General features: G+C 64.7%; 1 protein-coding gene across 1 annotated transcript in view; it reads right to left on the bottom strand.

Moving 5' to 3' along the window:
- The window catches only part of LOC139266126 (proline-rich protein 36-like), a 70,018-nt gene that overhangs the window by 19,952 nt on the left and 22,225 nt on the right, over positions 1–27,841 (bottom strand). Inside the window, exons 3-11 of the mRNA XM_070883973.1 lie at positions 21,916–22,548; positions 21,348–21,524; positions 20,652–20,906; positions 18,504–19,318; positions 17,160–17,945; positions 15,810–16,035; positions 15,278–15,571; positions 11,615–11,869; positions 11,083–11,376 (exon numbers count right to left, since the gene is read on the bottom strand). Of these exons, the coding sequence (XP_070740074.1) occupies positions 11,083–11,376; positions 11,615–11,869; positions 15,278–15,571; positions 15,810–16,035; positions 17,160–17,945; positions 18,504–19,318; positions 20,652–20,906; positions 21,348–21,524; positions 21,916–22,548 (3,735 nt within the window). The remainder of the gene's footprint in view (positions 1–11,082; positions 11,377–11,614; positions 11,870–15,277; positions 15,572–15,809; positions 16,036–17,159; positions 17,946–18,503; positions 19,319–20,651; positions 20,907–21,347; positions 21,525–21,915; positions 22,549–27,841) is intronic.

Raw genomic sequence — 27,841 nt, forward strand, 5'->3', positions numbered from 1 at the left:
GCCTGACGCCGGGAAAGTGTTCGGGCGTGGCCTGACGATTGGGAAGTGGTCGGGCAGGGCCTGACGGTGGGGAACTGTTCGGGCGGGGCCTGACGCCGGGGAAGTGTTCGGGCAGGGCCTGACGCCGGGGAAGTGTTCGGGCGGGGCCTGACGATTGGGAAGTGGTCGGGCATGCCTGACGGCGGGGACCTGTTCGGGCAGGGCCTGACGATTGGGAAGTGTTCGGGCTGGGCCTGACGCCGGGGAAGTGTTTGGGCTGGGCCTGACGCCAGGGAAGTGTTCGGGCGGTGCCCGACGATTGGGAAGTGTTTGGGCAGGGCCTGACGATTGGGAAGTGTTCAGGCAGGGCCCGACGATTGGGAAGTGTTTGGGCAGGGCCTGACGATTGGGAAGTGTTCGGGCAGGGCCTGATGCCGGGGAAGTGTTCGGGCGGGGCCTGACGATTGGGAAGTGGTCGGGATGGGCCTGACGCCGGGGAAGTGTTCGGGCTGGGCCTGACGCCGGAGAAGTGTTCGGCCGGGGCCTGACGCCGGGGAAGTGTTCGGGCAGGGCCTGACGATTGGGAACTGTTCGGGCAGGGCCTGGCGCCGGGAAGTGTTCGGGCGGGGCCTGACGCCGGGGAAGTGTTCGGGCGTGGCCTGATGATTGGGAAGTGGTCGGGCATGCCTGACGGCGGGGAGCTGTTCGGGCGGGTCCTGCCGATTGGGAAGTGTTCGGGCTGGGCCTGACTCCGGGGAAGTGTTCGGGCTGGGCCTGACGCCGGAGAAGTGTTCGGGCGTGGCCTGATGCCGGGGAAGTGTTCGGGCAGGGCCTGACGATTGGGAAGTGTTCGGGCAGGGCCTGACGCCGGGGAAGTGTTCCGGCGAGGCCTGATGCCGGAGGGGTTTTCGGGCGGGGCCCGACGATTGGGAAGTGTTCGGGCGGGGCCCGACGATTGGGAAGTGTTCGGGCAGGGCCTGACGCCGCGGAAGTGTTCGGGCGGGGCCTGACGCCGCGGAAGTGTTCGGGCAGGGCCTGACGATCGGGAAGTGTTCGGGCAGGGCTTGACGATTGGGAACTGTTCGGGCAGGGCCTGACGCCGGGGAAGTGTTCGGGCTTGGCCTGACGCCGGAGAAGTGATCGGCCGGGGCCTGACGCCGGGGAAGTGTTCGGGCGGGGCCCGGCGACTGGGAAGTGTTCGGGCAGGGCCTGATGCCGGGGACGTGTTCGGGCGGGGCCTGACGATTGGGAAGCGGTCGGGCAGGGCCTGACGGCGGGGAAGTGTTCGGGCGGGGCCTGACGCCGGGGAAGTGTTCGGGCAGGGCCTGACGCCGGGGAAGTGTTCGGGCGGGGCCTGATGATTGGGAAGTGGTCGGGTTGGGCCTGACTCCGGGGAAGTGTTCGGGCTGGGCCTGACGCCGGAGAAGTGTTCGGGCGTGGCCTGATGCCGGGGAAGTGTTCGGGCAGGGCCTGACGATTGGGAAGTGTTCGGGCAGGGCCTGACGCCGGGGAAGTGTTCGGGCGGGGCCTGATGCCGGAGGGGTTTTCGGGCGGGGCCCGACGATTGGGAAGTGTTCGGTCAGGGCCTGAAGCTGGAGAAGTGTTCGGGCGGGGCCTGACGCCGGGGAAGTGTTCGGGCGGGGCCCGACGACTGGGAAGTGTTCGGGCAGGGCCTGACGCCGGGGAAGTGTTCGGGCGGGTCCTGACGATTGGGAAGTGGTTGGGCAGGGCCTGACGGCGGGGAAGTGTTCGGGCGGGGCCTGACGCCGGGGAAGTGTTCGGGCGGGGCCTGACGCCGGGGAAGTGTTCGGGCGGGGCCTGACGATTGTGAAGTGGTCGGGTATGCCTGACGGCGGGGACGTGTTCGGGCGGCGCCTGACGATTGGGAAGTGTTCGGGCTGGGCCTGACGGCGGGGAAGTGTTCGGGCTGGGCCTGACGCCGGAGAACTGTTCGGGCGTGGCCTGACGCCGGGGAAGTGTTCGGACAGGGCCTGACGATTGGGAAGTGTTCGGGCGGGGCCCGACGATTGGGAAGTGTTTGGGCAGGGCCTGACGATTGGGAAGTGTTCAGGCAGGGCCCGACGATTGGGAAGTGTTCGGGCAGGGCCTGATGATTGGGAAGTGTTCGGGCGGGGCCTGACGATTGGGAAGTGGTCGGGATGGGCCTGACGCCGGGGAAGTGTTCGGGCTGGGCCTGACGCCGGAGAAGTGTTCGGGCGTGGCCTGATGCCGGGGAAGTGTTCGGGCGGGGCCTGATGATTGGGAAGTGGTCGGGTTGGGCCTGACTCCGGGGAAGTGTTCGGGCTGGGCCTGACGCCGGAGAACTGTTCGGGCGTGGCCTGACACCGGGGAAGTGTTCGGGCAGGGCCTGACGATTGGAAAATGTTCAGGCAGGGCCCGACGATTGGGAAGTGTTCGGGCGGGGCCTGACGATTAGGAAGTGTTCGGGCGGGGCCTGACGCCGGGGAAGTGTTCAGGCGGGGCCCGACGATTGGGAAGTGTTCGGGCAGGGCCTGACGATTGGGAAGTGTTCGGGCAGGGCCTGACGGTGGGGAAGTGTTCGGGCGGGGCCTGATGATTGGGAAGTGGTCGGGCAAGCCTGACGGCGGGGAGCTGTTCGGGCGGGTCCTGACGATTGGGAAGTGTTCGGGCTGGGCCTGACTCCGGGGAAGTGTTCGGACTGGGCCTGACGCCGGAGAAGCGTTCGGGCGTGGCGTGATGTCGGGGAAGTGTTCGGGCAGGGCCTGACGATTGGGAAGTGTTCGGGCAGGGCCTGACGCCGGGGAAGTGTTCCGGCGAGGCCTGATGCTGGAGGGGTTTTCGGGCGGGGCCCGACGATTGGGAAGTGTTCGGTCAGGGCCTGACGCTGGAGAAGTGTTCGGGCGGGGCCTGACGCCGGGGAAGTGTTCGGGCAGGGCCCGACGACTGGGAAGTGTTCGGGCAGGGCCTGACGCCGGGGAAGTGTTCGGGCAGGGCCTGACGCCGGGGAAGTGTTCGGGCGGGGCCCGACGACTGGGAAGTGTTCGGGCAGGGCCTGACGCCGGGGAAGTGTTCGGGCGGGTCGTGACGATTGGGAAGTGGTTGGGCAGGGCCTGACGGCGGGGAAGTGTTCGGGCGGAGCCTGACGCCGGGGAAGTGTTCGGGCGGGGCCTGACGCCGGGGACGTGTTCGGGCGGGGCCTGACGATTGTGAAGTGGTCGTGTATGCCTGACGGCGGGGACGTGTTCGGGCGGCGCCTGACGATTGGGAAGTGTTCGGGCTGGGCCTGACGGCGGGGAAGTGTTCGGGCTGGGCCTGACGCCGGAGAACTGTTCGGGCGTGGCCTGATGCCGGGGAAGTGTTCGGACAGGGCCTGACGATTGGGAAGTGTTCGGGCAGGGCCTGACGCCGGGGAAGTTTTCCGACGAGGCCTGACGCCGGAGGGGTTTTCGGGCGGGGCCCGACGATTGGGAAGTGTTCGGGCAGGGCCTAACGGCGGGGAAGTGTTCGGGCGGGGCCTGACGCCGGGGAAGTGTTCGGGCAGGGCCTGACGCCGGGGAAGTGTTTGGGCGGGGCCTGACAATCGGGATGTGTTCGGGCGGGGCCTGACGATTGGGAACTGTTCGGGCAGGGCCTGACGCCGGGGAAGTGTTCGGGCTGGGCCTGACGCCGGAGAAGTGATCGGCCGGGGCCTGACGCCGGGGAAGTGTTCGGGCAGGGCCCGACGATTGGGAAGTGTTCGGTCGGCGCCTGACGCTGGAGGAGTGTTCGGGCGGGGCCTGACGCCGGGGAAGTGTTCGGGCGGGGGCCGACGATTGGGAAGTGTTCGGGCAGGGCGTGACGATTGGTAAGTGTTCGGGCAGGGCCTGACGCCGGGGAAGTGTTCGGGCGTGGCCTGACGATTGGGAAGTGGTCGGGCAGGGCCTGACGGTGGGGAACTGTTCGGGCGGGGCCTGACGCCGGGGAAGTGTTCGGGCAGGGCCTGACGCCGGGGAAGTGTTCGGGCGGGGCCTGACGATTGGGAAGTGGTCGGGCATGCCTGACGGCGGGGACCTGTTCGGGCAGGGCCTGACGATTGGGAAGTGTTCGGGCTGGGCCCGACGATTGGGAAGTGTTCGGGCGGGGCCTGACGATTAGGAAGTGTTCGGGCGGGGCCTGACGCCGGGGAAGTGTTCAGGCGGGGCCCGACGATTGGGAAGTGTTCGGGCAGGGCCTGACGATTGGGAAGTGTTCGGGCAGGGCCTGACGGTGGGGAAGTGTTCGGGCGGGGCCTGATGATTGGGAAGTGGTCGGGCAAGCCTGACGGCGGGGAGCTGTTCGGGCGGGTCCTGACGATTGGGAAGTGTTCGGGCTGGGCCTGACTCCGGGGAAGTGTTCGGACTGGGCCTGACGCCGGAGAAGCGTTCGGGCGTGGCGTGATGTCGGGGAAGTGTTCGGGCAGGGCCTGACGATTGGGAAGTGTTCGGGCAGGGCCTGACGCCGGGGAAGTGTTCCGGCGAGGCCTGATGCTGGAGGGGTTTTCGGGCGGGGCCCGACGATTGGGAAGTGTTCGGTCAGGGCCTGACGCTGGAGAAGTGTTCGGGCGGGGCCTGACGCCGGGGAAGTGTTCGGGCAGGGCCCGACGACTGGGAAGTGTTCGGGCAGGGCCTGACGCCGGGGAAGTGTTCGGGCAGGGCCTGACGCCGGGGAAGTGTTCGGGCGGGGCCCGACGACTGGGAAGTGTTCGGGCAGGGCCTGACGCCGGGGAAGTGTTCGGGCGGGTCGTGACGATTGGGAAGTGGTTGGGCAGGGCCTGACGGCGGGGAAGTGTTCGGGCGGAGCCTGACGCCGGGGAAGTGTTCGGGCGGGGCCTGACGCAGGGGACGTGTTCGGGCGGGGCCTGACGATTGTGAAGTGGTCGTGTATGCCTGACGGCGGGGACGTGTTCGGGCGGCGCCTGACGATTGGGAAGTGTTCGGGCTGGGCCTGACGGCGGGGAAGTGTTCGGGCTGGGCCTGACGCCGGAGAACTGTTCGGGCGTGGCCTGATGCCGGGGAAGTGTTCGGACAGGGCCTGACGATTGGGAAGTGTTCGGGCAGGGCCTGACGCCGGGGAAGTTTTCCGACGAGGCCTGACGCCGGAGGGGTTTTCGGGCGGGGCCCGACGATTGGGAAGTGTTCGGGCAGGGCCTAACGGCGGGGAAGTGTTCGGGCGGGGCCTGACGCCGGGGAAGTGTTCGGGCAGGGCCTGACGCCGGGGAAGTGTTTGGGCGGGGCCTGACAATCGGGATGTGTTCGGGCGGGGCCTGACGATTGGGAACTGTTCGGGCAGGGCCTGACGCCGGGGAAGTGTTCGGGCTGGGCCTGACGCCGGAGAAGTGATCGGCCGGGGCCTGACGCCGGGGAAGTGTTCGGGCAGGGCCCGACGATTGGGAAGTGTTCGGTCGGCGCCTGACGCTGGAGGAGTGTTCGGGCGGGGCCTGACGCCGGGGAAGTGTTCGGGCGGGGCCCGACGATTGGGAAGTGTTCGGGCAGGGCGTGACGATTGGTAAGTGTTCGGGCAGGGCCTGACGCCGGGGAAGTGTTCGGGCGTGGCCTGACGATTGGGAAGTGGTCGGGCAGGGCCTGACGGTGGGGAACTGTTCGGGCGGGGCCTGACGCCGGGGAAGTGTTCGGGCAGGGCCTGACGCCGGGGAAGTGTTCGGGCGGGGCCTGACGATTGGGAAGTGGTCGGGCATGCCTGACGGCGGGGACCTGTTCGGGCAGGGCCTGACGATTGGGAAGTGTTCGGGCTGGGCCTGACGCCGGGGAAGTGTTTGGGCTGGGCCTGACGCCAGGGAAGTGTTCGGGCGGGGCCCGACGATTGGGAAGTGTTTGGGCAGGGCCTGACGATTGGGAAGTGTTCGGACTGGGCCTGACGCCGGAGAAGCGTTCGGGCGTGGCGTGATGCCGGGGAAGTGTTCGGGCAGGGCCTGACGATTGGGAAGTGTTCGGGCAGGGCCTGACGCCGGGGAAGTGTTCCGGCGAGGCCTGATGCTGGAGGGGTTTTCGGGCGGGGCCCGACGATTGGGAAGTGTTCGGTCAGGGCCTGACGCTGGAGAAGTGTTCGGGCGGGGCCTGACGCCGGGGAAGTGTTCGGGCGGGGCCCGACGACTGGGAAGTGTTCGGGCAGGGCCTGACGCCGGGGAAGTGTTCGGGCGGGTCCTGACGATTGGGAAGTGGTTGGGCAGGGCCTGACGGCGGGGAAGTGTTCGGGCGGAGCCTGACGCCGGGGAAGTGTTCGGGCGGGGCCTGACGCCGGGGAAGTGTTCGGGCGGGGCCTGACGATTGTGAAGTGGTCGGGTATGCCTGACGGCGGGGACGTGTTCGGGCGGCGCCTGACGATTGGGAAGTGTTCGGGCTGGGCCTGACGGCGGGGAAGTGTTCGGGCTGGGCCTGACGCCGGAGAACTGTTCGGGCGTGGCCTGACGCCGGGGAAGTGTTCGGACAGGGCCTGACGATTGGGAAGTGTTCGGGCAGGGCCTGACGCCGGGGAAGTGTTCCGACGAGGCCTGACGCCGGAGGGGTTTTCGGGCGGGGCCCGACGATTGGGAAGTGTTCGGGCAGGGCCTGACGGCGGGGAAGTGTTCGGGCGGGGCCTGACGCCGGGGAAGTGTTCGGGCAGGGCCTGACGCCGGGGAAGTGTTCGGGCGGGGCCTGACGATCGGGAAGTGTTCGGGCGGGGCCTGACGATTGGGAACTGTTCGGGCAGGGCCTGACGCCGGGGAAGTGTTCGGGCTGGGCCTGACGCCGGAGAAGTGATCGGCCGGGGCCTGACGCCGGGGAAGTGTTCGGGCAGGGCCCGACGATTGGGAAGTGTTCGGTCGGCGCCTGACGCTGGAGGAGTGTTCGGGCGGGGCCTGACGCCGGGGAAGTGTTCGGGCGGGGCCCGACGATTGGGAAGTGTTCGGGCAGGGCGTGACGATTGGTAAGTGTTCGGGCAGGGCCTGACGCCGGGAAAGTGTTCGGGCGTGGCCTGACGATTGGGAAGTGGTCGGGCAGGGCCTGACGGTGGGGAACTGTTCGGGCGGGGCCTGACGCCGGGGAAGTGTTCGGGCAGGGCCTGACGCCGGGGAAGTGTTCGGGCGGGGCCTGACGATTGGGAAGTGGTCGGGCATGCCTGACGGCGGGGACCTGTTCGGGCAGGGCCTGACGATTGGGAAGTGTTCGGGCTGGGCCTGACGCCGGGGAAGTGTTTGGGCTGGGCCTGACGCCAGGGAAGTGTTCGGGCGGTGCCCGACGATTGGGAAGTGTTTGGGCAGGGCCTGACGATTGGGAAGTGTTCAGGCAGGGCCCGACGATTGGGAAGTGTTTGGGCAGGGCCTGACGATTGGGAAGTGTTCGGGCAGGGCCTGATGCCGGGGAAGTGTTCGGGCGGGGCCTGACGATTGGGAAGTGGTCGGGATGGGCCTGACGCCGGGGAAGTGTTCGGGCTGGGCCTGACGCCGGAGAAGTGTTCGGCCGGGGCCTGACGCCGGGGAAGTGTTCGGGCAGGGCCTGACGATTGGGAACTGTTCGGGCAGGGCCTGGCGCCGGGAAGTGTTCGGGCGGGGCCTGACGCCGGGGAAGTGTTCGGGCGTGGCCTGATGATTGGGAAGTGGTCGGGCATGCCTGACGGCGGGGAGCTGTTCGGGCGGGTCCTGCCGATTGGGAAGTGTTCGGGCTGGGCCTGACTCCGGGGAAGTGTTCGGGCTGGGCCTGACGCCGGAGAAGTGTTCGGGCGTGGCCTGATGCCGGGGAAGTGTTCGGGCAGGGCCTGACGATTGGGAAGTGTTCGGGCAGGGCCTGACGCCGGGGAAGTGTTCCGGCGAGGCCTGATGCCGGAGGGGTTTTCGGGCGGGGCCCGACGATTGGGAAGTGTTCGGGCAGGGCCTGACGGCGGGGAAGTGTTCGGGCGGGGCCTGACGCCGCGGAAGTGTTCGGGCAGGGCCTGACGCCGGGGAAGTGTTCGGGCGGGGCCTGACGATCGGGAAGTGTTCGGGCAGGGCTTGACGATTGGGAACTGTTCGGGCAGGGCCTGACGCCGGGGAAGTGTTCGGGCTTGGCCTGACGCCGGAGAAGTGATCGGCCGGGGCCTGACGCCGGGGAAGTGTTCGGGCGGGGCCCGGCGACTGGGAAGTGTTCGGGCAGGGCCTGATGCCGGGGACGTGTTCGGGCGGGGCCTGACGATTGGGAAGCGGTCGGGCAGGGCCTGACGGCGGGGAAGTGTTCGGGCGGGGCCTGACGCCGGGGAAGTGTTCGGGCAGGGCCTGACGCCGGGGAAGTGTTCGGGCGGGGCCTGATGATTGGGAAGTGGTCGGGCATGACTGACGGCGGGGAGCTGTTCGGGCGGGTCCTGACGATTGGGAAGTGTTCGGGCTGGGCCTGACTCCGGGGAAGTGTTCGGGCTGGGCCTGACGCCGGAGAAGTGTTCGGGCGTGGCCTGATGCCGGGGAAGTGTTCGGGCAGGGCCTGACGATTGGGAAGTGTTCGGGCAGAGCCTGACGCCGGGGAAGTGTTCGGGCGTGGCCTGATGATTGGGAAGTGGTCGGGCATGCCTGACGGCGGGGAGCTGTTCGGGCGGGTCCTGCCGATTGGGGAGTGTTCGGGCTGGGCCTGACTCCGGGGAAGTGTTCGGGCTGGGCCTGACGCCGGAGAAGTGTTCGGGCGTGGCCTGATGCCGGGGAAGTGTTCGGGCAGGGCCTGACGATTGGGAAGTGTTCGGGCAGGGCCTGACGCCGGGGAAGTGTTCCGGCGAGGCCTGATGCCGGAGGGGTTTTCGGGCGGGGCCCGACGATTGGGAAGTGTTCGGGCAGGGCCTGACGGCGGGGAAGTGTTCGGGCGGGGCCTGACGCCGCGGAAGTGTTCGGGCAGGGCCTGACGCCGGGGAAGTGTTCGGGCGGGGCCTGACGATCGGGAAGTGTTCGGGCAGGGCTTGACGATTGGGAACTGTTCAGGCAGGGCCTGACGCCGGGGAAGTGTTCGGGCTTGGCCTGACGCCGGAGAAGTGATCGGCCGGGGCCTGACGCCGGGGAAGTGTTCGGGCGGGGCCCGGCGACTGGGAAGTGTTCGGGCAGGGCCTGATGCCGGGGACGTGTTCGGGCGGGGCCTGACGATTGGGAAGCGGTCGGGCAGGGCCTGACGGCGGGGAAGTGTTCGGGCGGGGCCTGACGCCGGGGAAGTGTTCGGGCAGGGCCTGACGCCGGGGAAGTGTTCGGGCGGGGCCTGATGATTGGGAAGTGGTCGGGTTGGGCCTGACTCCGGGGAAGTGTTCGGGCTGGGCCTGACGCCGGAGAAGTGTTCGGGCGTGGCCTGATGCCGGGGAAGTGTTCGGGCAGGGCCTGACGATTGGGAAGTGTTCGGGCAGGGCCTGACGCCGGGGAAGTGTTCGGGCGGGGCCTGATGCCGGAGGGGTTTTCGGGCGGGGCCCGACGATTGGGAAGTGTTCGGTCAGGGCCTGACGCTGGAGAAGTGTTCGGGCGGGGCCTGACGCCGGGGAAGTGTTCGGGCGGGGCCCGACGACTGGGAAGTGTTCGGGCAGGGCCTGACGCCGGGGAAGTGTTCGGGCGGGTCCTGACGATTGGGAAGTGGTTGGGCAGGGCCTGACGGCGGGGAAGTGTTCGGGCGGGGCCTGACGCCGGGGAAGTGTTCGGGCGGGGCCTGACGCCGGGGAAGTGTTCGGGCGGGGCCTGACGATTGTGAAGTGGTCGGGTATGCCTGACGGCGGGGACGTGTTCGGGCGGCGCCTGACGATTGGGAAGTGTTCGGGCTGGGCCTGACGGCGGGGAAGTGTTCGGGCTGGGCCTGACGCCGGAGAACTGTTCGGGCGTGGCCTGACGCCGGGGAAGTGTTCGGACAGGGCCTGACGATTGGGAAGTGTTCGGGCGGGGCCCGACGATTGGGAAGTGTTTGGGCAGGGCCTGACGATTGGGAAGTGTTCAGGCAGGGCCCGACGATTGGGAAGTGTTCGGGCAGGGCCTGATGATTGGGAAGTGTTCGGGCGGGGCCTGACGATTGGGAAGTGGTCGGGATGGGCCTGACGCCGGGGAAGTGTTCGGGCTGGGCCTGACGCCGGAGAAGTGTTCGGGCGTGGCCTGATGCCGGGGAAGTGTTCGGGCGGGGCCTGATGATTGGGAAGTGGTCGGGTTGGGCCTGACTCCGGGGAAGTGTTCGGGCTGGGCCTGACGCCGGAGAACTGTTCGGGCGTGGCCTGACACCGGGGAAGTGTTCGGGCAGGGCCTGACGATTGGAAAATGTTCAGGCAGGGCCCGACGATTGGGAAGTGTTCGGGCGGGGCCTGACGATTAGGAAGTGTTCGGGCGGGGCCTGACGCCGGGGAAGTGTTCAGGCGGGGCCCGACGATTGGGAAGTGTTCGGGCAGGGCCTGACGATTGGGAAGTGTTCGGGCAGGGCCTGACGGTGGGGAAGTGTTCGGGCGGGGCCTGACGATTGGGAAGTGATCGGGCAGGGCCTGACGGAGGCGGAAGTGGTCGGGCGGGGCCTGACGATTGGGAAGTGATCGGGCAGGGCCTGACGGAAGCGGAAGTGTTCGGGCGGGGCCTGACGATTGGGAAGTGGTCGGGCAGGGCCTGACGCCGGGGAAGTGTTCGGGCGGGGCCCGACGATTGGGAAGTGTTCGGTCGGGGCCTGACGCTGGAGAAGTGCTCGGGCGGGGCCTGACGCCGGGGAAGTGTTCGGATATTCGGGCGGGGCCCGAAGCCGGGGAAGTGTTAATGCGGGGCCTGACGCCGGGGAAGTGTTCGGGCGGGGCCTGACGCCGGGGAAGTGATCGGGCAGGGCCTGACGGAGGCGGAAGTGTTCGGGCGGGGCCTGTCGCCGGGGAAGTGATCGGGCAGGGCCTGACGGAGGCGGAAGTGTTCGGGCGGGGCCTGACGATTGGGAAGTGATCGGGCAGGGCCTGACGGACGCGGAAGTGTTCGGGCAGGGCCTGACGCCGAGGAAGTGTTCGGGCGGGGCCTGACGATTGGGAAGTGATCGGGCAGGGCCTGACGGAAGCGGAAGTGTTCGGGCGGGGCCTGACGATTGGGAAGTGGTCGGGCAGGGCCTGACGCCGGAGAAGTGTTCGGGCGGGGCCCGACGATTGGGAAGTGTTCGGTCGGGGCCTGACGCTGGAGAAGTGCTCGGGCGGGGCCTGAGGCCGGGGAAGTGTTCTGGTGTTCGGGCGGGGCCCGACGCCGGGGAAGTGTTCGGGCGGGGCCTTGACGCCGGGGAAGTGTTCGGGCGGGGTCTGATGCTGGGGGAGTGTTCGGGCGGGGCCTGACGCCGGGGGAGTTTTCGGGCGGGGCCCGACGATTGGGAAGTGTTCGGGCGGGGTCTGACTCCGGAGAAGTGTTCGGGTGGGGCTTGGCGCCGGGGCAGTGTTAGGGTGGGGGTTGGCGCCGGGTAGGTGTTCGGGCAGGGCCTGACAATTGGGAAGTGTTCAGGCAGGGCCCGACAATTGGGAAGTGTTCGGGCGGGGCTTGATGATTGGGAACTGTTCGGGCAGGGCTTGACGCCAGGGGAAGTGTTCGGGCAGGGCCTGACGCCGGGGAAGTGTTTGGGCGCGGCCTGACGATTGGGAAATGTTCAGGCAGGGCCCGACGATTGGGAAGTGTTCGGGCAGGGCCCGACGATTGGGAAGTGTTCGGGCGGGGCCTGACGATTAGGAAGTGTTCGGGCGGGGCCTGATTCTGGGGGAGAGTTCGGGCGGGACCTGACGCCGGGGAAGTGTTCGGGCGGAGCCTGACGCCGGGGAAGTTTTTGGGCGGTGCCTGACGCCGGAGAATGTTCGGGTGAGGATTGACGCCGGGGGAGTGTTCGGGCGGGGCTTGACGCCGGAGAAGTGTTCGGGTGAGGCTTGACGCCGGGGGAGTGTTCTGGCGGGGCCTGACGCCGGGGAAGTGTTCGGGCGGGGCCTGACGATTGGGAAGTGTTTGGGCGGGGCCTAACGCCGGGGGAGTGTTCCGGCGAGGCCTGATGCCGGAGGGGTTTTCGGGTGGGGCCCGACGATTGGGAAGTGATCGGGCAGGGCCTGACGGCGGGGAAGTGTTCGGGCGGGGCCTGACGCCGCGGAAGTGTTCGGGCAGGGCCTGACGCCGGGGAAGTGTTCGGGCGGGGCCTGACGATCGGGAAGTGTTCGGGCAGGGCTTGACGATTGGGAACTGTTCGGGCAGGGCCTGACGCCGGGGAAGTGTTCGGGCTTGGCCTGACGCCGGAGAAGTGATCGGCCGGGGCCTGACGCCGGGGAAGTGTTCGGGCGGGGCCCGGCGACTGGGAAGTGTTCGGGCAGGGCCTGATGCCGGGGACGTGTTCGGGCGGGGCCTGACGATTGGGAAGCGGTCGGGCAGGGCCTGACGGCGGGGAAGTGTTCGGGCGGGGCCTGACGCCGGGGAAGTGTTCGGGCAGGGCCTGACGCCGGGGAAGTGTTCGGGCGGGGCCTGATGATTGGGAAGTGGTCGGGCATGCCTGACGGCGGGGAGCTGTTCGGGCGGGTCCTGACGATTGGGAAGTGTTCGGGCTGGGCCTGACTCCGGGGAAGTGTTCGGGCTGGGCCTGACGCCGGAGAAGTGTTCGGGCGTGGCCTGATGCCGGGGAAGTGTTCGGGCAGGGCCTGACGATTGGGAAGTGTTCGGGCAGAGCCTGACGCCGGGGAAGTGTTCGGGCGTGGCCTGATGATTGGGAAGTGGTCGGGCATGCCTGACGGCGGGGAGCTGTTCGGGCGGGTCCTGCCGATTGGGGAGTGTTCGGGCTGGGCCTGACTCCGGGGAAGTGTTCGGGCTGGGCCTGACGCCGGAGAAGTGTTCGGGCGTGGCCTGATGCCGGGGAAGTGTTCGGGCAGGGCCTGACGATTGGGAAGTGTTCGGGCAGGGCCTGACGCCGGGGAAGTGTTCCGGCGAGGCCTGATGCCGGAGGGGTTTTCGGGCGGGGCCCGACGATTGGGAAGTGTTCGGGCAGGGCCTGACGGCGGGGAAGTGTTCGGGCGGGGCCTGACGCCGCGGAAGTGTTCGGGCAGGGCCTGACGCCGGGGAAGTGTTCGGGCGGGGCCTGACGATCGGGAAGTGTTCGGGCAGGGCTTGACGATTGGGAACTGTTCGGGCAGGGCCTGACGCCGGGGAAGTGTTCGGGCTTGGCCTGACGCCGGAGAAGTGATCGGCCGGGGCCTGACGCCGGGGAAGTGTTCGGGCGGGGCCCGGCGACTGGGAAGTGTTCGGGCAGGGCCTGATGCCGGGGACGTGTTCGGGCGGGGCCTGACGATTGGGAAGCGGTCGGGCAGGGCCTGACGGCGGGGAAGTGTTCGGGCGGGGCCTGACGCCGGGGAAGTGTTCGGGCAGGGCCTGACGCCGGGGAAGTGTTCGGGCGGGGCCTGATGATTGGGAAGTGGTCGGGCTGGGCCTGACTCCGGGGAAGTGTTCGGGCTGGGCCTGACGCCGGAGAAGTGTTCGGGCGTGGCCTGATGCCGGGGAAGTGTTCGGGCAGGGCCTGACGATTGGGAAGTGTTCGGGCAGGGCCTGACGCCGGGGAAGTGTTCGGGCGGGGCCTGATGCCGGAGGGGTTTTCGGGCGGGGCCCGACGATTGGGAAGTGTTCGGGCAGGGCCTGACGCCGGGGAAGTGTTCGGGCGGGTCCTGACGATTGGGAAGTGGTTGGGCAGGGCCTGACGGCGGGGAAGTGTTCGGGCGGGGCCTGACGCCGGGGAAGTGTTCGGGCGGGGCCTGACGCCGGGGAAGTGTTCGGGCGGGGCCTGACGATTGTGAAGTGGTCGGGTATGCCTGACGGCGGGGACGTGTTCGGGCGGCGCCTGACGATTGGGAAGTGTTCGGGCTGGGCCTGACGGCGGGGAAGTGTTCGGGCTGGGCCTGACGCCGGAGAACTGTTCGGGCGTGGCCTGACGCCGGGGAAGTGTTCGGACAGGGCCTGACGATTGGGAAGTGTTCGGGCGGGGCCCGACGATTGGGAAGTGTTTGGGCAGGGCCTGACGATTGGGAAGTGTTCAGGCAGGGCCCGACGATTGGGAAGTGTTCGGGCAGGGCCTGATGATTGGGAAGTGTTCGGGCGGGGCCTGACGATTGGGAAGTGGTCGGGATGGGCCTGACGCCGGGGAAGTGTTCGGGCTGGGCCTGACGCCGGAGAAGTGTTCGGCCGGGGCCTGACGCCGGGGAAGTGTTCGGACAGGGCCTGACGATTGGGAACTGTTCGGGCAGGGCCTGACGCCGGGGAAGTGTTCGGGCGGGGCCTGACGCCGGGGAAGTGTTCGGGCGGGGCCTGACGATTGTGAAGTGGTCGGGTATGCCTGACGGCGGGGACGTGTTCGTGTGGCGCCTGACGATTGGGAAGTGTTCGGGCTGGGCCTGACGGCGGGGAAGTGTTCGGGCTGGGCCTGACGCCGGAGAACTGTTCGGGCGTGGCCTGACACCGGGGAAGTGTTCGGGCAGGGCCTGACGATTGGGAAATGTTCAGGCAGGGCCCGACGATTGGGAAGTGTTCGGGCGGGGCCTGACGATTAGGAAGTGTTCGGGCGGGGCCTGACGCCGGGGAAGTGTTCAGGCGGGGCCCGACGATTGGGAAGTGTTCGGGCAGGGCCTGACGATTGGGAAGTGTTCGGGCAGGGCCTGACGGTGGGGAAGTGTTCGGGCGGGGCCTGACGATTGGGAAGTGATCGGGCAGGGCCTGACGGAGGCGGAAGTGGTCGGGCGGGGCCTGACGATTGGGAAGTGATCGGGCAGGGCCTGACGGAAGCGGAAGTGTTCGGGCGGGGCCTGACGATTGGGAAGTGGTCGGGCAGGGCCTGACGCCGGGGAAGTGTTCGGGCGGGGCCCGACGATTGGGAAGTGTTCGGTCGGGGCCTGACGCTGGAGAAGTGCTCGGGCGGGGCCTGACGCCGGGGAAGTGTTCGGTTGTTCGGGCGGGGCCCGAAGCCGGGGAAGTGTTAATGCGGGGCCTGACGCCGGGGAAGTGTTCGGGCGGGGCCTGACGCCGGGGAAGTGATCGGGCAGGGCCTGACGGAGGCGGAAGTGTTCGGGCGGGGCCTGACGCCGGGGAAGTGATCGGGCAGGGCCTGACGGAGGCGGAAGTGTTCGGGCGGGGCCTGACGATTGGGAAGTGATCGGGCAGGGCCTGACGGACGCGGAAGTGTTCGGGCAGGGCCTGACGCCGAGGAAGTGTTCGGGCGGGGCCTGACGATTGGGAAGTGATCGGGCAGGGCCTGACGGAAGCGGAAGTGTTCGGGCGGGGCCTGACGATTGGGAAGTGGTCGGGCAGGGCCTGACGCCGGAGAAGTGTTCGGGCGGGGCCCGACGATTGGGAAGTGTTCGGTCGGGGCCTGACGCTGGAGAAGTGCTCGGGCGGGGCCTGAGGCCGGGGAAGTGTTCTGGTGTTCGGGCGGGGCCCGACGCCGGGGAAGTGTTCGGGCGGGGCCTTGACGCCGGGGAAGTGTTCGGGCGGGGTCTGATGCTGGGGGAGTGTTCGGGCGGGGCCTGACGCCGGGGGAGTTTTCGGGCGGGGCCCGACGATTGGGAAGTGTTCGGGCGGGGTCTGACTCCGGAGAAGTGTTCGGGTGGGGCTTGGCGCCGGGGCAGTGTTAGGGTGGGGGTTGGCGCCGGGTAGGTGTTCGGGCAGGGCCTGACAATTGGGAAGTGTTCAGGCAGGGCCCGACAATTGGGAAGTGTTCGGGCGGGGCTTGATGATTGGGAACTGTTCGGGCAGGGCTTGACGCCAGGGGAAGTGTTCGGGCAGGGCCTGACGCCGGGGAAGTGTTTGGGCGCGGCCTGACGATTGGGAAATGTTCAGGCAGGGCCCGACGATTGGGAAGTGTTCGGGCAGGGCCCGACGATTGGGAAGTGTTCGGGCGGGGCCTGACGATTAGGAAGTGTTCGGGCGGGGCCTGATTCTGGGGGAGAGTTCGGGCGGGACCTGACGCCGGGGAAGTGTTCGGGCGGAGCCTGACGCCGGGGAAGTTTTTGGGCGGTGCCTGACGCCGGAGAATGTTCGGGTGAGGATTGACGCCGGGGGAGTGTTCGGGCGGGGCTTGACGCCGGAGAAGTGTTCGGGTGAGGCTTGACGCCGGGGGAGTGTTCTGGCGGGGCCTGAACGCCGGGGAAGTGTTCGGGCGGGGCCTGACGATTGGGAAGTGTTTGGGCGGGGCCTAACGCCGGGGGAGTGTTCGGGCGGGGCCAGATGCTGGGGGAGTGTTCGGGCGGGGCCTGACGATTGGGAAGTGTTCTGGCGGGGCCTGACGCCGGGGAAGTGTTCGGGCGGGGCCTGACGATTGGGAAGTGTTTGGGCGGGGCCTAACGCCGGGGGAGTGTTCGGGCGGGGCCAGATGCTGGGGGAGTGTTCGGGCGGGGCCTGACGATTGGGAAGTGTTCGGGTGGGGTCTGATGCTGGGGCCTGACGGTGGGGAAGTGTTCGGACGGGGCCTGACGCCGGGGAAGTGTTCGGGCAGGGCCTGACGCCGAGGAAGTGTTCGGGCGGGGCCTGACGATTGGGAAGTGATCGGGCAGGGCCTGACGGAAGCGGAAGTGTTCGGGCGGGGCCTGATGATTGGGAAGTGGTCGGGCAGGGCCTGACGCCGGGGAAGTGTTCGGGCGGGGCCCGACGATTGGGAAGTGTTCGGTCGGGGCCTGACGCCGGGGAAGTGTTCGGGCAGGGCCTGACACAGGGGAAGTTTTCGGGCGGGGTCTGATGCCGGTGGAGTATTCGGGCGGGGCCCGACGATTGGGAAGTGTTTGGGCAGGGCCTGACGATTGGGAAGTGTTCGGGCGGGGCCTGATGCTGGGGGAGTGTTCGGGCGGGGCCTGACGCCGGGGAAGTGTTCGGGCGGGGCCTGACGATTGGGAAGTGATCGGGCAGGGCCTGACGGAAGCGGAAGTTTTCGGGCGGGGCCTGACGATTGGGAAGTGATCGGGCAGGGCCTGACGCCGAGGAAGTGTTCGGGCGGGGCCTGACGATTAGGAAGTGATCGGGCAGGGCCTGACGGAAGCGGAAGTGTTCGGGCGGGGCCTGACGATTGGGAAGTGGTCGGGCAGGGCCTGACGCCGGGGAAGTGTTCGGGCGGGGCCCGACGATTGGGAAGTGTTCGGTCGGGGCCTGACGCTGGAGAAGTGCTCGGGCGGGGCCTGACGCCGGGGAAGTGTTCGGGCAGGGCCTGACGCCGAGGAAGTGTTCGGGCGGGGCCTGACGATTGGGAAGTGGTCGGGCAGGGCCTGACGCCGGGGAAGTGTTCGGGCGGGGCCCGACGATTGGGAAGTGTTCGGTCGGGGCCTGACGCTGGAGAAGTGCTCGGGCGGTGCCTGACGCCGGGGAAGTGTTCTGGTGTTCGGGCGGGGCCCGACGCCGGGGAAGTGTTCGGGCGGGGCCTGACGCCGGGGAAGTGTTCGGGCAGGGCCTGACGCCGGGGAAGTTTTCGGGCGGTGCCTGATGCCGGTGGAGTATTCGGGCGGGGCCCGACGATTGGGAAGTGTTTGGGCAGGGCCTGACGATTGGGAAGTGTTCGGGCGGGGCCTGATGCTGGGGGAGTGTTCGGGCGGGGCCTAACGCCGGGGAAGTGTTCGGACGGAGCCTGACGCCGAGGAAGTGTTCGGCCGGGGCCCGACGATTGGGAAGTGTTCGGGCGGGGTCTGACGCCGGAGAAGTGTTCAGGCGGGGCCTGAAGCCAGTGGAGTCTTCGGGCGGAGCCTGACGCGGGGGAAGTGTTCGGGCGGGGCCCGACGATTGGGAAGTGTTCGGGCGGGGCCTGATGATTGGGAACTGTTCGGGCAGGGCCTGACGCCGGGGAAGTGTTCGGGCGGGGTCTGATGCTGGGGGAGTGTTCGGGCGGGGCCTGACGCCGGGGGAGTTTTCGGGCGGGGCCCGACGATTGGGAAGTGTTCGGGCGGGGTCTGACTCCGGAGAAGTGTTCGGGTGGGGCTTGGCGCCGGGGCAGTGTTCGGGCGGGGTCTGACGTCGGGAAAGTGTTCGGTCGGGGCCTGACGCCGGGGAAGTGTTCGGGCAGGGCCTGACACAGGGGAAGTTTTCGGGCGGGGTCTGATGCCGGTGGAGTATTCGGGCGGGGCCCGACGATTGGGAAGTGTTTGGGCAGGGCCTGACGATTGGGAAGTGTTCGGGCGGGGCCTGATGCTGGGGGAGTGTTCGGGCGGGGCCTGACGCCGGGGAAGTGTTCGGGCGGGGCCTGACGATTGGGAAGTGATCGGGCAGGGCCTGACGGAAGCGGAAGTTTTCGGGCGGGGCCTGACGATTGGGAAGTGATCGGGCAGGGCCTGACGCCGAGGAAGTGTTCGGGCGGGGCCTGACGATTAGGAAGTGATCGGGCAGGGCCTGACGGAAGCGGAAGTGTTCGGGCGGGGCCTGACGATTGGGAAGTGGTCGGGCAGGGCCTGACGCCGGGGAAGTGTTCGGGCGGGGCCCGACGATTGGGAAGTGTTCGGTCGGGGCCTGACGCTGGAGAAGTGCTCGGGCGGGGCCTGACGCCGGGGAAGTGTTCGGGCAGGGCCTGACGCCGAGGAAGTGTTCGGGCGGGGCCTGACGATTGGGAAGTGGTCGGGCAGGGCCTGACGCCGGGGAAGTGTTCGGGCGGGGCCCGACGATTGGGAAGTGTTCGGTCGGGGCCTGACGCTGGAGAAGTGCTCGGGCGGTGCCTGACGCCGGGGAAGTGTTCTGGTGTTCGGGCGGGGCCCGACGCCGGGGAAGTGTTCGGGCGGGGCCTGACGCCGGGGAAGTGTTCGGGCAGGGCCTGACGCCGGGGAAGTTTTCGGGCGGTGCCTGATGCCGGTGGAGTATTCGGGCGGGGCCCGACGATTGGGAAGTGTTTGGGCAGGGCCTGACGATTGGGAAGTGTTCGGGCGGGGCCTGATGCTGGGGGAGTGTTCGGGCGGGGCCTAACGCCGGGGAAGTGTTCGGACGGAGCCTGACGCCGAGGAAGTGTTCGGCCGGGGCCCGACGATTGGGAAGTGTTCGGGCGGGGTCTGACGCCGGAGAAGTGTTCAGGCGGGGCCTGAAGCCAGTGGAGTCTTCGGGCGGAGCCTGACGCGGGGGAAGTGTTCGGGCGGGGCCCGACGATTGGGAAGTGTTCGGGCGGGGCCTGATGATTGGGAACTGTTCGGGCAGGGCCTGACGCCGGGGAAGTGTTCGGGCGGGGTCTGATGCTGGGGGAGTGTTCGGGCGGGGCCTGACGCCGGGGGAGTTTTCGGGCGGGGCCCGACGATTGGGAAGTGTTCGGGCGGGGTCTGACTCCGGAGAAGTGTTCGGGTGGGGCTTGGCGCCGGGGCAGTGTTCGGGCGGGGTCTGACGTCGGGAAAGTGTTCTGGCGGGGCCTGACGCCGGGGAAGTGTTCAGGCGGGGCCCGACGATTGGGAAGTGTTCGGGCAGGGCCTGACGATTGGGAAGTGTTCGGGCAGGGCCTGACGGTGGGGAAGTGTTCGGGCGGGGCCTGACGATTGGGAAGTGATCGGGCAGGGCCTGACGGAGGCGGAAGTGTTCGGGCGGGGCCTGACGATTGGGAAGTGATCGGGCAGGGCCTGACGGAGGCGGAAGTGTTCGGGCGGGGCCTGACGATTGGGAAGTGATCGGGCAGGGCCTGACGGAGGCGGAAGTGTTCGGGCGGGGCCTGACGATTGGGAAGTGGTCGGGCAGGGCCTGACGCCGGGGAAGTGTTCGGGCGGGGCCCGACGGTTGGGAAGTGTTCGGTCGGGGCCTGACGCTGGAGAAGTGCTCGGGCGGGGCCTGACGCCGGGGAAGTGTTCGGTTGTTCGGGCGGGGCCCGAAGCCGGGGAAGTGTTAATGCGGGGCCTGACGCCGGGGAAGTGTTCGAGCGGGGTCTGACGCCGGAGAAGTGTTCGGGTGGGGCTTGGCGCCGGGGAAGTGTTCGGGCGGGGCCTGACGCTGGGGAAGTGATCGGGCAGGGCCTGACGGAGGCGGAAGTGTTCGGGCGGGGCCTGACGATTGGGAAGTGATCGGGCAGGGCCTGACGGACGCGGAAGTGTTCGGGCAGGGCCTGACGCCGAGGAAGTGTTCGGGCGGGGCCTGACGATTGGGAAGTGATCGGGCAGGGCCTGACGGAAGCGGAAGTGTTCGGGTGGGGCCTGACGATTGGGAAGTGGTCGGGCAGGGCCTGACGCCGGAGAAGTGTTCGGGCGGGGCCCGACGATTGGGAAGTGTTCGGTCGGGGCCTGACGCAGGAGAAGTGCTCGGGCGGGGCCTGACGCCGGGGAAGTGTTCTGGTGTTCGGGCGGGGCCCGACGCCGGGGAAGTGTTCGGGCGGGGCCTTGACGCCGGGGAAGTGTTCGGGCGGGGTCTGATGCTGGGGGAGTGTTCGGGTGGGGCTTGGCGCTGGGGAAGTGTTAGGGTGGGGGTTGGCGCCGGGGAAGTGTTCGGGCGGGGCCTGACGCCGGGTAAGTGTTCGGGCAGGGCCTGACGCCGGGGAAGTGTTTGGGCAGGGCCTGACAATTGGGAAGTGTTCAGGCAGGGCCCGACAATTGGGAAGTGTTCAGGCAGGGCCCGACAATTGGGAAGTGTTCGGGCGGGGCCTGATGATTGGGAACTGTTCGGGCAGGGCCTGACGCCGGGGAAGTGTTCGGGCAGGGCCTGACGCCGGGGAAGTGTTTGGGCGTGGCCTGACGATTGGGAAATGTTCAGGCAGGGCCCGACGATTGGGAAGTGTTCGGGCAGGGCCCGACGATTGGGAAATGTTCGGGCGGGGCCTGACGATTAGGAAGTGTTCGGGCGGGGCCTGATTCTGGGGGAGAGTTCGGGCGGGGCCTGACGCCGGGGAAGTGTTCGGGCGGAGCCTGACGCCGGGGAAGTGTTTGGGCGGTGCCTGACGCCGGAGAATGTTCGGGTGAGGATTGACGCCGGGGGAGTGTTCGGGCGGGGCTTGACGCCGGAGAAGTGTTCGGGTGAGGCTTGACGCCGGGGGAGTGTTCGGGCGGGGCCTGACGATTGGGAAGTGTTTGGGCGGGGCCTGACGATTGGGAAGTGTTTGGGCGGGGCCTAACGCCGGGGGAGTGTTCGGGCGGGGCCAGATGCTGGGGGAGTGTTCGGGCGGGGCCTGACAATTGGGAAGTGTTCTGGCGGGGCCTGACGCCGGGGAAGTGTTCGGGCGGGGCCTGACGATTGGGAAGTGTTTGGGCGGGGCCTAACGCCGGGGGAGTGTTCGGGCGGGGCCAGATGCTGGGGGAGTGTTCGGGCGGGGCCTGACGATTGGGAAGTGTTCGGGTGGGGCCTGATGCTGGGGGAGTGTTCGGGCGGGGCCTGACGGTGGGGAAGTGTTCGGACGGGGCCTGACGCCGGGGAAGTGTTCGGGCAGGGCCTGACGCCGAGGAAGTGTTCGGGCGGGGCCTGACGATTGGGAAGTGATCGGGCAGGGCCTGACGGAGGCGGAAGTGTTCGGGCGGGGCCTGACGATTGGGAAGTGGTCGGGCAGGGCCTGACGCCGGGGAAGTGCTCGGTCGGGGCCCGACGCTGGAGAAGTGCTCGGGCGGGGCCTGACGCCGGGGAAGTGTTCGGGTGTTCGGGCGGGGCCCGAAGCCGGGGAAGTGTTAATGCGGGGCCTGACGCCGGGGAAGTGTTCGGGCGGGGCCTGACGCCGGGGAAGTGTTCGGGTGGGGCTTGGCGTCGGGGAAGTGTTCGGGCGGGGCCTGATGCCGGGGAAGTGTTCGCGCAGGGCCTGACGCCGAGGAAGTGTTCGGGCGGGGCCTGACGATTGGGAAGTGATCGGGCAGGGCCTGACGGAAGCGGAAGTGTTCGGGCGGGGCCTGATGATTGGGAAGTGGTCGGGCAGGGCCTGACGCCGGGGAAGTGTTCGGGCGGGGCCCGACGATTGGGAAGTGTTCGGTCGGGGCCTGACGCTGGAGAAGTGCTCGGGCGGGGCCTGACGCCAGGGAAGTGTTCTGGTGTTCGGGCGGGGCCCGACGCCGGGGAAGTGTTCGGGCGGGGCCTGACGCCGGGGAAGTGTTCGGGCAGGGCCTGACACAGGGGAAGTTTTCGGGCGGGGCCTGATGCCGGTGGAGTATTCGGGCGGGGCCCGACGATTGGGAAGTGTTTGGGCGGGGCCTGACGATTGGGAAGTGTTCGGGCGGGGCCTGATGCTGGGGGAGTGTTCGGGCGGGGCCTGACGCCGGGGAAGTGTTCGGACGGAGCCTGACGCCGAGGAAGTGTTCGGGCGGGGTCCGACGATTGGGAAGTGTTCGGGCGGGGTCTGACGCCGGAGAAGTGTTCAGGCGGGGCCTGACGCCAGTGGAGTGTTCGGGCGGAGCCTGACGCGGGGGAAGTGTTCGGGCGGGGCCCGACGATTGGGAAGTGTTCGGGCGGGGCCTGATGATTGGGAACTGTTCGGGCAGGGCCTGATGCCGGGGAAGAGTTCGGGCGGGGTCTGATGCAGGGGGAGTGTTCGGGCGGGGCCTGACGCCGGGGGAGTTTTCGGGCGGGGCCCGACGATTGGGAAGTGTTCGGGCGGGGTCTGTCTCCGGAGAAGTGTTCGGGTGGGGCTTGGCGCCGGGGAAGTGGTCGGGCGGGGTCTGACACCGGGGATGTGTTCTGGCGGGGCCTGACGCCGGGGAAGTGTTCAGGCGGGGCCTGACGATTGGGAAGTGTTCGGGCAGGGCCTGACGATTGGGAAGTGTTCGGGCAGGGCCTGACGATTGGGAAGTGATCGGGCAGGGCCTGAGGAGGCGGAAGTGTTCGGGCGGGGCCTGACGATTGGGAAGTGATCGGGCAGGGCCTGAGGAGGCGGAAGTGTTCGGGCGGGGCCTGACGATTGGGAAGTGATCGGGCAGGGCCTGACGGACGCGGAAGTGTTCGGGCGGGGCCTGACGATTGGGAAGTGGTCGGGCAGTTCCTGACGCCGGGGAAGTGTTCGGGCGGGGCCCGACGATTGGGAAGTGTTCGGTCGGGGCCTGACGCTGGAGAAGTGCTCGGGCGGGGCCTGACGCCGGGGAAGTGTTCGGGTGTTCGGGCGGGGCCCGAAGCCGGGGAAGTGTTAATGCGGGGCCTGACGCCGGGGAAGTGTTCGGGCGGGGTCTGATGCTGGGGGAGTGTTCGGGCGGGGCCTGACGCCGAGGGAGTTTTCGGGCGGGGCCCGACGATTGGGAAGTGTTCGGGCGGGGTCTGACGCCGGAGAAGTGTTCGGGTGGGGCTTGGCGCCGAGGGAGTTTTCGGGCGGGGCCCGACGATTGGGAAGTGTTCGGGTGGGGCTTGGCGCCGGGGAAGTGTTCGGGCGGGGCCTGACGCCGGGGAAGTGTTCGGGCGGGGCCTGACGATTGGGAAGTGATCGGGCAGGGCCTGACGGAAGCGGAAGTGTTCGGGCGGGGCCTGACGATTGGGAAGTGATCGGGCAGGGCCTGACGCCGAGGAAGTGTTCGGGCGGGGCCTGACGATTGGGAAGTGATCGGGCAGGGCCTGACGCCGGGGAAGTGCTCGGGCGGGGCCCGACGATTGGGAAGTGTTCGGTCGGGGCCTGACGCTGGAGAAGTGCTCGGCGGGGCCTGACGCCGGGGAAGTGTTCTGGTGTTCTAGTCCTTCTAAGGTTTGGCATAGCAACAGACTATTGATAGTACAGGGGAGTACAATGGGTAGTACTTATTTCAACAGGACATTCTTTCTGTTATCTGGTGGTTAAGCCTCCGGCCAGGTGGGTTTGTTTAAAGTTCCCTCACTCATAAGCAGATGGCTCCTGCTTTTCTCAGATAATCAACTATCAGCAGTTTCAGTCAAGGTTAGCATGTTTATGCAGAAACAGACTGTTTGCTGTAGAAGCTTCTAGGAGGATCGGGACTCCATTTTGTTTTATTGCCAAAGGATACATGTAACAGTATATATAACTTTAAAAGTACATTTCCACATTCCCCTTTTTTGTCCTTCATAAGGACAACTTAATCCATTCTAATCTTGCATAGTCTTTCTATTTACATTTCCACACAAGAACCTTCAGTAGTTACCACAACCCTAGCAGTGGTCTCGGTTGGTAACACTGTTTTTCCCGACCTGGCACAGCAACACTTAACTAATACAAACAAAAGGTATAGGGCAAAGATTATCAGCAAGAATATGATCAAACCCTGTACCAAAGATCTCCCGAGAGATCCCAGCCATCCCGATGCCCAATTCCACAAGGTGGTACCGCCCTGGCCAATAGTTTGTTTGTACTCTATCACCTTCTTCCTAATATATTCAGCTAGACTGCTGATCTCTTCTGAATTATCCAGGATATACGTACAGCATTCTTCACCAATTAGCGCGCATGTCTCTCCTTCTTTGGCTAGGAGATAATCTAAGACCATACGATTTTGGAGACCACTGTTCAAATGGCTATCATTTTGTCATTTACCCTTTTGAAGGCTTGTGAAGTTGTGTTGGCTACTGATTCTACTAAATTAGCGAATTCCTGTAATTGCCATTCGTTCGATGTTATTCCATAGAGTGGTATCATTACCTTGAATATTCCATTTAACCATGTCAAATCCCATTTAGGTCTATGACTTCCATAGGCATCCCTTAGAGTTTTTGTTGTCCTAATAAAGGGTATCACATATCCTAAGTAACAGGACCCCGTCCAGTTGCCTGGTAACCATGGGTAGGCTTTACGGCCACAAATAAAGTAAGTGCAATTATAGGACGTCAGTTTTTGGTCCTTCCGTGCCATCCATACTCGAGTGGTCTCACCGTCCCACCTTTTACCTGAGGTTTTATTATGGACCATAGTCCAGTTAAAGGTTGCTATCTTTCTCCCGTCAGTGAGATTGGTTATGGCTTGCCATTTAGTCATTTGGGGACACTGGCTGCGTCCCACTTCTGGCCCTTTAGTCTCATCACTTATTAGGCATATTGTACCCTCAGGATTCCCTATTCCGGGAGTAATACTTAGGAAGGGTGGCTGACGGCTATTATTATAATTTGGCTGGTACCATCCCTGGAAGGTTGTAAGTTTATACACTGCTGACCTCCATTCTGTTAGATCCTTCGTTTCTGACACCTTGGTTAGGTTTGTCTTATTTTGCACTATTAACCATTCTACCATTTCTGATTCATTAAAGGGGACGGATCTTAGGGGAATACCGCCTTCGGAGTGGACAGGTACATGGGAACATATCCAACAGTTAGACAAGTTTTTTTTCTTGAGCATACTTATGACTCAGTGCCATAAATACATTTTCCTGTAGTTTCCTTTGTTCACGTTTCTGTACCCCTGATACTATCAATAACGCAAGGCACCACCCTGTTAAACACAGCACCATCAGTCCCCATAGTCCATACAGTTCCTTATTCGTTCCTCCTTTTCTGTTCCTCTGGCACCTTCTTCCCTTCCTCCTGGATGGGTGCCCTTTTGCAATGGGACGCATGGATCCATGTTGGTCTTTCCTTTAGCTTGATTGCAGTATTAGTCGCCAGCAAGACTGGTATGGTCCTTCAAATCTTGGTTGTAGACTGCTTTTTCTTTTTTGATGTAAATGAATTCTCCGGGCTCCAGATTATGACACTACCCTTCCGCTGGCTTGACTTCAGGTTATTTTACCTGTGAATGAAAGCTGGAAATACTTTTGGTTAGTGCAATAGAATAATTCTAGATATTTTCTTCCATTTTCTGGATGTCCATTTGTTTTGCAGTAAACGGTGCTGTAAAAGGTAGTCATTGGGGACGGCCCATAACTATCTCATGCTGTGACAGACCTGTTGTTCTGTTGGTTGCAGATCGCATTACCATCAAGGCTAAGGGCAGCAGTTCTACCTATTTTAGTCCAGTGTCATTACATAATTTTGCCAGCTTATTTTTAAGCATTCCATTATATCTTTCAACAAGTCCAGCTGATTGTGGATGATAACTGCAATGAAAACGTTGGTTAATCTGTAAACATAGAAACATAGAAACATAGAAAATAGGTGCAGGAGTAGGCCATTCGGTCCTTCGAGCCTGCACCGCCATTCAATGAGTTCATGGCTGAACATGCAACTTCAGTACCCCATTCCTGCTTTCTCACCATACCCCTTGATCCCCCTAGTAGTAAGGACTATATCTAACTCCTTTTTGAATATATTTAGTGACTTGGCCTCAACAACTTTCTGTGGTAGAGAATTCCTCGTGGTAGAAAACTTCTCATCTCCCCTCTAATCCTTCACTTTAAATCTATGCCCCCTGGTTATTGACCTCTCTGCTGAGGAAAATAGGTCCTTCTTATCTACTCTATCTAGGCCCATCATAATTCTGTACACCTCAATTAAATCTCCCCTCAGCCTCCTCTTTTCCAAAGAAAACACCCCAGCCTAACGACTTTAAAATATTGGTTAAAAATTATTGAATGAACACACACATTCTCGGCTCATCGCGCATTTCGGTAGCAGTTCAGTCAAGACAAGGGTTCTGCCTGAGCTGAGGAAAATGGTTCGGAATTCACTTTAAAAAAAAACGGATTTTACATTGATTATTCACTCGAATAAAATCAAAAGGACATTTATAAAACTGAATTCATCTCGATTCTTAAAGCTTCACATAAACAGATGGTGCTTCAAAGGCAGCGCAGCAGATTAACACAAGGAAGAAAGCTGTGCTTTCGTTGCAGAACATCAGCTACCTTCAACACTTGCATCTTTCTGCACCTCAAGGTCTAGTTTCTACAAAGTTAATCCTTCTTATCTCTGTACCTCGTGCTGTTTAAAATTATTTAAAACAGAATAAAAGAATGGGATGGAATTGGGTGTCAGTGTGTTTGTACAAGAATTAATCAAGTCATTACCTGTGCAATAAATGTCATTTGTTCAAGATTACCAGAAGTTATTATGTACACGCCAATGTTTACTCATGTCCCGAACTCGTGACTTCGAGAACGCGGCTAGGAGTGTGGGTTTTAGATGTTAAAAAATTTGCATTCAGCTTCAGAAAACTCAATTCAATGAAGCAGAGATCACACACCTGGAAGGAATTGGCATTCTCCCTCTGCCAGCCCCCAGTAAAGGCAAACAAATGATTGCACCTTTACCAGAACATAGCTTGTATTTATATAGGTGAAACGTCCCAAGGTGCTTCACAGGAGTACTATGGGATAAAACATTCGTCAGCGAGCCGCATAAATAGAAATTAGCGCAGGTGACCAAAAGCTTGGTTTTAAGGAGCGTCTTGAAGGAGGAAAGAGAGGTGGAGAGGTTTAGGGAGGGAGTTCCAGAGCTTGGGGCCCAAGCAACAGAAGGCACGGCCACCAATGGTTCAGTGATCATAATCAGGGATGCTCAAGAGGGCAGAATTAGAGAAGCGCAGACATTTTGGGGGCGGGGGCGGGGTGGGGGGGCGGTTTGTGGGGCTGGAGGAGATTACAGAGATAGGGGAAGGGGCAAGGCCATGGAGGTATTTGAAAACAACGATGAGAATTTTGAAATCAAGGCGTTGCTTAACCAGGAGCCAATGTAGGTCAGCGAGCACCGGGGGTGATGGGTGAGCGTGACTTGGTGCGAGTTAGGACATGGGCAGCCGAGTTTTGGATCACCTCGAGTTTACATAGGGTACAATGTGGGTGGCCAGCCAGGAGTGCATTGGAATAGTCAAGTCTGGAGGTAACAAAGGCATGGATGCATGCTTCAGCAGCGGATGAGCTGAGGCAAGGGCGGAGACGGGCGATGTTACAGAGGTGGAAACAGGCGGTCTCTTAGTTATGGTGTGGATGTGTGGTCAAAAGCTCATTTCAGGGTCAACTATGACACCGAGGTTTACAGCACAGAAACAGACCATTTGGCCCAACTGCTCCACGCTGGGGTTTGTGCTCTACACCAACCTCCTCCCACCTTCTATTCCTTCCCCGCATCCCCCCGCCCCTCGTTTTTATCCAGTTTCCCCTTAAATGCATCTCTGCTATTCGTCATAAAGTTTAGTACGTTTAGATCTTAACCACCCATCCCATGTTCTCAGTTGGGGAG

This window comes from Pristiophorus japonicus, chromosome 6 (assembly GCF_044704955.1).
Source record: "Pristiophorus japonicus isolate sPriJap1 chromosome 6, sPriJap1.hap1, whole genome shotgun sequence".
NCBI lineage: Eukaryota > Metazoa > Chordata > Chondrichthyes > Pristiophoridae > Pristiophorus > Pristiophorus japonicus.